The 7,747-nt window shown below is 45.0% G+C and overlaps 1 protein-coding gene across 1 annotated transcript; it reads right to left on the bottom strand.

Moving 5' to 3' along the window:
- Positions 1 to 5,484: 5,484 nt before the first annotated feature.
- Positions 5,485 to 6,426, bottom strand: LOC101831858 (olfactory receptor 4D1-like). The gene has a single exon (XM_005075798.3). It carries the CDS (start codon positions 6,424 to 6,426, stop codon positions 5,485 to 5,487), a length of 942 nt encoding a protein of 313 aa, XP_005075855.2.
- Between the last annotated feature and the right edge of the window lie 1,321 nt (positions 6,427 to 7,747).

Raw genomic sequence — 7,747 nt, forward strand, 5'->3', positions numbered from 1 at the left:
TTCTCCCTGGCTCCTTTACCGAAATCTCCCACGAGAACCAACTCTTCATCCACCCAGGCTCCAACCACACTTCATAAGCATCCCTGGGACAGCACCGATCATTTTCCCGTTACCTCCTTAACCAGATCCCAAATCCAGTAACAGCATCCGTGACAGCCACTCTGATTCAGAAGTTGCCTCAACATCTTCCCACTTGATGTGACTGCTTCAAGTGCCCTTGCTTTGTAGACTATGTGGAGACTTATGTGGTGGTTTTGCCCATCCTTTCTGTCTTTTGCTCTCAGCATCCTCCCTCCCGACAGCAGGGTCAATTCTGAGCTTAGTTGTTTCCATGTGTATCCTGGAACTCCTGTTTTTAACATCACACCCACCATGCCTGCTCCCTCACACTTCAGCCTCACTCTTGGCAAGCCTGGGCTACTCATTTATTCTTAACTATGGTGACTGTTTGCAAGGCCCTTCTAACAGCTGACCTGAGTATGGGAAAGCAAACCTCCTTCTCTCGCCTTACTTCAGCCCAGCATGGGACTTCATGGCTTACATCTTGGAGGTCCTCTGCTATGGCTTCAGCTTTCCAGTCCTTGGCCATCCCTCATGTGGGCTGTGTGTGGAACCCTAGAGGCACAGGGAATGTCCTAGGGGTGAACCTATTGGACAGGGCTCAGGAGGAGAGCTGGGCTCATTACTCCTGGGGTTAGTGCAGCAATGGGACTTGTTAAAAAGTTTCTGTATGTCTCAAAACATACTTCTGTTTTTTTCCTGAAGTCTCCCTTGAGGACCCAAAGCACCAAGAAGAGCAACAATTTTAGAGGATTTCTTGTTTTTGTGCTTCTGGGTTTGCTGTCACAATCTTAAAAGGCAAGATCTTCAACAGGGGCTGGGGAGATGGCTCATTGTCTAAAAGCACTTAGTGCTTTTGCAGAGGAACCAGGTTCAATTCCTAGCTCCCCATTCTGGGTCACCACCTCCAGTTCCAGGTACTCTGAAGCCATTTTATAGCCTCTGCCTCTCTTTTCTGCCCTCTGTGGCACCAGGCATGCACATGGTGCACATGCCTACTTGCAGGCAAAAATTCATACACAAACATTTAAAAGTAAAATATTTTCTGAGGTCAGCAGAAATCTACTGGGGGTTTTCTAAGAACCTGTTTCTGTTGTCTTATACTCTGGTCCTTTTTCATGGTCTTGTAGTTTTACCCTTGAAAGGATCACTTGGAGGACTTGTTAGTGAACAGATTGGTCTGCCCAAGACAGCCTTCCTGATCCGGTGGATCAATGGTAAAACCAAGAATCTGTGTTTGTAGGAGGTTCTCACCTGTTCCAGAGACCAGACACTGGCTTGCTCATCAATGCAATACACAGCTCTGTCACTGTCATCAAGATAACTGATAAACCTTCCTTCCTTCCTTTCTTCTTCCCTCTCTCCCTCCCTCCCTCCCTCCCTTCATTTTTTTTTTCTTTTAAACCGAATTGAAACAGATTTAGGTAAAATCATAGGTGTGAAATTGTTTACTATGACAGAACCTTAAAGCCTAACAGATCTTGTTCTTCACTTTGCCAGCCAGACTGACACTCTAGATTTACCACCCACAGCCAGTTCTACTCACACCGTCTTTAAAGTGCTAGGATTCTTTGCACTTGAATTATCAGTCTCTTTACATATGACAGTTATATAGGGAATCATTATGTTCTCATCATGAAGAGTTGATAAAATGGAGTTAACAGGCAGTGTATATACTTGCTATAATGTAAAAACCATGTAGTATCTAAGAGTTCTCCCCAGGCTCTAGGAGAAGGAGGATCACACCTTCCTGTGGTGTCCTCACGTTCCTGCATGTGTCCTTTGTGGGTTTTTTTTTGATACATAGTGTCTCTGTATATCTTTGCAGACCGGGCTGGCCTCAAACTCACAGAGATCTGCCTGACTCTGCCTCCCAAGTGCTGGGATTAAAAGCATGTGCCACCACCATCCAATCTCCTTAGTGATTGAGTGAATATTTCCACTGTCTGAGTGATCCAGTTCTTCTCCCTTGTCTTTACGACCTGATAATCTCTCTTCCCCTCAGTCCAATTTGTTGCTGAGGCTCTCCATTGACCCTCACTTTAATTCAGCATTTGACTAACTGAATTTTTCATTTCAAGCTAGATTTCAGTTTGGCTTTTCTTTGGAAATTCTATCTCTTTATTAAATCTCATTTTCATGTCTCAAATTGTTTTCATTGTTTCATCCACATGTTTACATCTTTTCAAGTCTCCATTCTGGCACTCACTCATGTTATTGTTGTTTTAAAGACATATATATTATTGTTGCTTCAAGGACTGTGTATTATTGTTGATATCTAAGTTGCTTTTCTCAGAAAACATTACTATGGCAGCATTTTTTGAAGAGTCCTTTTTTCTTGGTTGTTCATGTTACCTGTGTCTTTGTGATGAAAGAAAGTCATCTAAAGGTACTTCTTGGTTTTGCCCTCTGGTCCTACCTTTGTTGAGTGGCGGTTTGGATCTGACAACATATGATATGTCATGTGTTGTCAGATTATGGGAAAACAGGATGGTGCTTGGGACTCATTTTTGGACAATTCTGTTGATATACAAATGGGGTGTCAGAAGGTCTTGCCTCAGCTAGGTGAAGCTTCTGAGCCCAGGTCAGATCTCTGTGGAGTTAGAAGATTCTCAGTGCTGATCCTCAGAATCTGTGGACAGCTCACCAGGCTCTTCGGTTAGGCCTTTGGTGACAGGGTTTAGGCAGTGTCTTGGCAGGCATGGGTGTTGCTAACTGGGGAGGTTTGTAGGACTCTAGTCTTCAGGGATGGATGTGTGTAGGTGGTGGGGGAGGTGCCAAGAGTTGGGAGTCCTTATCTGGAGGAAGGAGTAGAGTGTGGGACAAGCAATTCTCAGGCAGAATCACACCTTTCAATGTGGAGAATGTGAGTGAATTAATGAGAAAAGTTTGAGGAATGGAAGGCGCTACTCTGATCTTCTAAGGAAAATATAGCATTTTACAAAGCATATTTCTAATTTCTATGGATTTTTTTCTCATTCTCTGATGGAATCTTTCTAGAGTAACATCCTAATCCCCAGTCATGAGTTTGTGAATCTTAACTATGGTAAATACGGTATAGCAGCCATGCCAAGCTCTGACCACATCAGCATACTGCCCTACTTCTGTTACATGAGAAATTCTCAGACGCCTCTTAGTGCGGTTGGCCTAGCCAAGGCCCGTAGGGTGGATCACAGTATGGAAGAGAAATGGTGGGAAAACTCTCAGGTCAAGGTGCTGCTGGACTAGAGGACTTGGAAGACTGGCTTGGTGGCTTACAGGAAGCTGGCTTTCCCGGTGTTCTCACATGGTGTGGGTGGCTCTCTGAAATCTCCCTTAGATGGCGCTGGTCACATTCATAGTACAAGGTGACCTCGTCACCTAACAAAGACCGCACAATACACAGAACATCAGATTTTGACTTGGTTTCAACACATGACTTTGTGGGGTCAGCAAACGTTCAGTCTGTAGCAGTTCCCATGGGAAGAAATTGGGCGAAATTTATAGTAGAACTCTTTATTGTTCCTTACAGAAGCAAATGCAATTACCTCAAAATAAAAGGTTCAATTGGGAAAAAGTTTTAAATTGTATTATTTTATTTTCCTTTGTTACTGGGTTTTTTTATTTTTTTTGTTTATTGTTGTTGTTTGGTTTATTTTGACATAGGTCTCTCTAAGTAGCCCTGGCTATCCTAGAACTCATTAAGTAGACCAGGCTGATGCCAAACTCACTGAGATCTGACTAGCACTTGAGTACTGGAATAAAAGGGTGTTCTACCACCCCAACATCTTTTTCCCCCAGTTTCTTATTTTTGTCTTACTTTAGTATCTGTCTTTTATTGGGGCAAGTTTTCTTCGTCTGTCTTGTGAACATTAGTATTAAACAATAGTATTTCAAATCAAAGCAATTAGATGCTTGTTGGAAGGCCTGTGTGAGAGCAGGGCTTGGCACATGGAGGTCTCCCCAGAAACTTCCTGAGTGATAATTTGGAATGGTGGAATCCTGGAAACTGGTCCTCTGGGGCTTTTTAGCATCTCTAAACAAAATTCTTTAGAGTTGGTGATATAGTTCCTATGGTGGAGAGCTTATCTAGCAGGCATAAAGCTCTGGATTTAACCCCTCACACTTTATACACCAAGCATGGTAGTCTGTGTGTATACCCCAAGCACTGTGGAGGTGGACACAGGAGGATAGAAGAGTAAGGTTATCCCTAGGCACACAGAGAGTTCCATGTCCTTTCATAACGCATGAGATCCTGATGATGGTGGTGGTGACGGTGATGATGATGATGACAATGGGGGGGGTGTTACCGCCCAAGAGTGAGGATAGATTTGCCCAGAATGGTAGAGTCAGGAGGCCGTGACAAAGAAGACAACCGGAGGACCACATACCCTGCCCTGGGGAAGAGGCCATCTGGAGGATGTGGACAGCATCACGAGACATTTGAAAGTCTTCAGTGTGCAGGGAGAGCAGTGTGAGATGACACAGATCACACAAGTCCACACCGCCCTCCTCTCTAGTCCAGATTCTGGCTGTGGATGTGGGCAAGTGTGTGAGGAAGAGCAGAGACAGGGCAGACTCGGGCTGCCATCATGGTGCAGAGAAAAACCAGGAGAAGCCGTGACTTCCATGTCTCTGTCGGGATGGTGCTGGAGGGAAGCCGGGAAAGCTCCTGCATTGTGGTCTAAACTTAGCATCACCTTATGCTGCAACTTTTGCAAAATGTATGTCCTACAGTGAATGAGTATACAGAAACAAAGTTACAACAAAACCAGGTACCAGAAGGTTAGAAAACAAAAACAAAAACAAAACCACCTGCCCCTGCCAGATGCAGCTGAAGGCACCAGGAGATTTTCTGAGGAATGCTCCATGTCCCCAGACCCACTTAAAGCTCTCACCCCAGTTGGGAGGTCACATCTGTGCCTCTCAACTGAGGTCAATGGACCCAAGTTCCATCGTTCAGTTTACTTGACCAGGTCACCAGATCCTGAGCTTTCTTATCTGTAATATTTTTATACAAAATATGAAAATATCTAATAGTGTCTGACACAGGATATATTATTGTAGTCTGATTTATTGCTGTGTGTTCATGTGGAGATCCAAGGGTGAACTCAGGAACTGTTTACTCAGATACTATCTTCAAGGGTTTTTTTTTTCTTTTAGACAGTGTCTCTCACTGGTCTTTAAGTTACCAAGGCTGGCTGGCCAGTGATTCCCAGGGCCTCCTGTCTCCAGCTCTCCAGCTTTGAGGTACCAGGAACTGCTATGCCTGGGATTTTGCATGGGAGTTCTGTGGATCAAATTCAAGTCTTTGTGTTCTCAAGAAAAATATTTCATCAGTTGGGCTCTCTCCCTAGCGCTGGCCATTCTGTATAAGGACTTGCCTCTGCTTTTCTCCCAGTGCAGCACAAGTCCAGAGAAATCTGGGATTTCAAGCCAAGCTATTTAAAGTTCATTCCTTTTACTAAGCACTAAGTGCTTTGCTAGTCTCTTCATGGCTGTCTGCATCTCCTGGTTTCTGAGTGTATAGATCATAGGGTTGAGCATGGGGGTCAGGACTGTGTAGCTGATGGACACAGCCTTGTCCAAGGGAAAGGGAGTGAATGGCCGAGAATAGATGTAGATGCAGGGAATGAAGATCATAGACACCACAATGATGTGGGTTGTGCAGGTGGAAGCCGCCTTCCTCCTCGCCTGCCCTGAGTGTGACCTCAGCATCACCAGGATGACAGTGTAAGAGATGAGAAGGAGGAAGAACCAGATGAGGACCAGCATCCCACTGTTGGAGATCATGAGGAACTCCAGGAGGGAGGTGTCTGTGCAGGCCAGTCTCAGCACTTGGGGGACATCACAGTAGAAGTTATCCAGGACATTGGGGCCACAGAAGGGCAGTGGGAGCATCAGAGACAGCTGGACAATGGAATGGGCAAAGCCTCCTACCCAGGCAGCCACTACCAGCCCCACACACAGCCTGGTGTTCATGATGGAGACATAGTGGAGGGGCCGGGAGATGGCTATGTAGCGGTCATAGGCCATCACGGAGAGGAAGAAGACAGTCCCGCCTCCCAGGAGGTGGAAGAAGAAGATCTGGGTCATGCAGCCCTTGTAGGAGATGGTCTTGATCTCGTGAAAGAAGTCCACCAGCATCTTTGGGCAGGTGACTGAGGAATAGCTGAGGTCTATGACGGCCAGATTTCGGAGCAAGAAGTACATAGGCAAATCCAGCCTGGGATCAAAGGTCACAGTGACCATGATAAGGATGTTTCCCACCACAGTGGTAATGTAGACAAACAGAAACACTACAAACAGGAGTTTTTGGAGTTCTTGAGTCTGTGAGAACCCTAACAGGATAAATTCTGACACCCATGTGATGTTCTGGGCTTCCATGGGGCCCTACCCATGTGCCTAGAGAGAGATGATACAAAGTAAAAGATTGTGAATTCGGTCAGGTTTTTTGTTTGTTTGCTGGCTTTGAAGGATGGGGATTGATTGGTCAAAGTGATTTCAGGGTATGGCTTTGCAGAGCTTCCTGGGAGGGTGAATAAAGACATTGCCAAGTTCCTGCAGGATTAGCTCCCTGGCCACGTCTGCCATGGCTTCACAGATATCAACAAGTTAGCTCCCTGCTCCCCTGGGTCACAATGTCTTTGTGCAATGGTTTATTGCTAATTTTTTCCATACCTCCAGCCTTCAGCACATGGCCTTATGAAATCTAGTTTTCACAAATCTGCCTGAATCAACTGGTGAGTGAATAAACTTGTCATTGCATACCTGGGACCACAGGCCCATCCACCTATGTGCATAAATCATGAGAAGGTACAGGGACTAAGAACTTTAGGTAAACAGGCATTTGATGGCAGGAATTGGGGTGGGGGTATACAGGCTTCATGGCTAAAGAAAGAGAGTTGTGTGCTATAGGTAAGTGTGGTGCACACGGACACACATGGAGGGAGACTCAAGCAGATGATCTTGAACAGTGAGCTGGAATGATTCACACTCCTTATATTTTTCTACCTCTGCAGTTCTCTAATGGCATGTGTGTTTTTGTTGTTGAGTAACTTAATCTCAAGACAAATAGTAATTTTCCTGAAACTCTCATACTATGTATTTAAATTTTATGCAAATAGTCTATATAGACACATCATGCTTAGCCATCTTTGTGACATTTTACAAACTTAAGTATGGGGGCTGAAGAGATGACTAAGCAGTTAAAAGCACTTCCTGCTCCTTCAGATGTACAAACGACCCAAATTTTGTTCCCAGCCACCATGTCCAGTGGCTCACAACTGCCTGTAGGACCAGGGTATTTAACGCCTTTTTCTGGCCTCTTTAGGCACTGCACTCACATGTACAAATTCACACAGAGATGTACTTACAATTACAAGTAAAATTTAAGTATGGTGAATAGGGACTGGTGGAAAATATAAAATAGAGTTCTCTATATTATTAACTACATCGATGGGCAGTGGCGCACCCCTTTAATCCTAGCACTCGGGAGGCAGAGGCAGGTGGATCTCTGAGTTCAAGGTCAGTCTGGTCTACAGAGTGAGTTTCAAGACAAACAGAGCCACATAGTGAGGAGAGTGAGGAGATCCTACCTTGAAGAAGAGGAGGAGGAAGAGAGAGAGAGAGAGAGATGAAGGGAGGGAAGGAGGGAAGGAGGGTCCCTGGGCAACTGAAAGTCCCTACACACTCATCTGTGGGAAGT

Source organism: Mesocricetus auratus, unplaced genomic scaffold (genome assembly GCF_017639785.1).
Source record: "Mesocricetus auratus isolate SY011 unplaced genomic scaffold, BCM_Maur_2.0 Super-Scaffold_100007, whole genome shotgun sequence".
Lineage (NCBI taxonomy): Eukaryota > Metazoa > Chordata > Mammalia > Rodentia > Cricetidae > Mesocricetus > Mesocricetus auratus.

Excerpts from the sequence above, each read along its gene's own strand:
- LOC101831858 (XM_005075798.3), bottom strand. The coding sequence starts at position 6,426 with ATGGAAGCCCAGAACATCACATGGGTGTCAGAATTTATCCTGTTAGGG.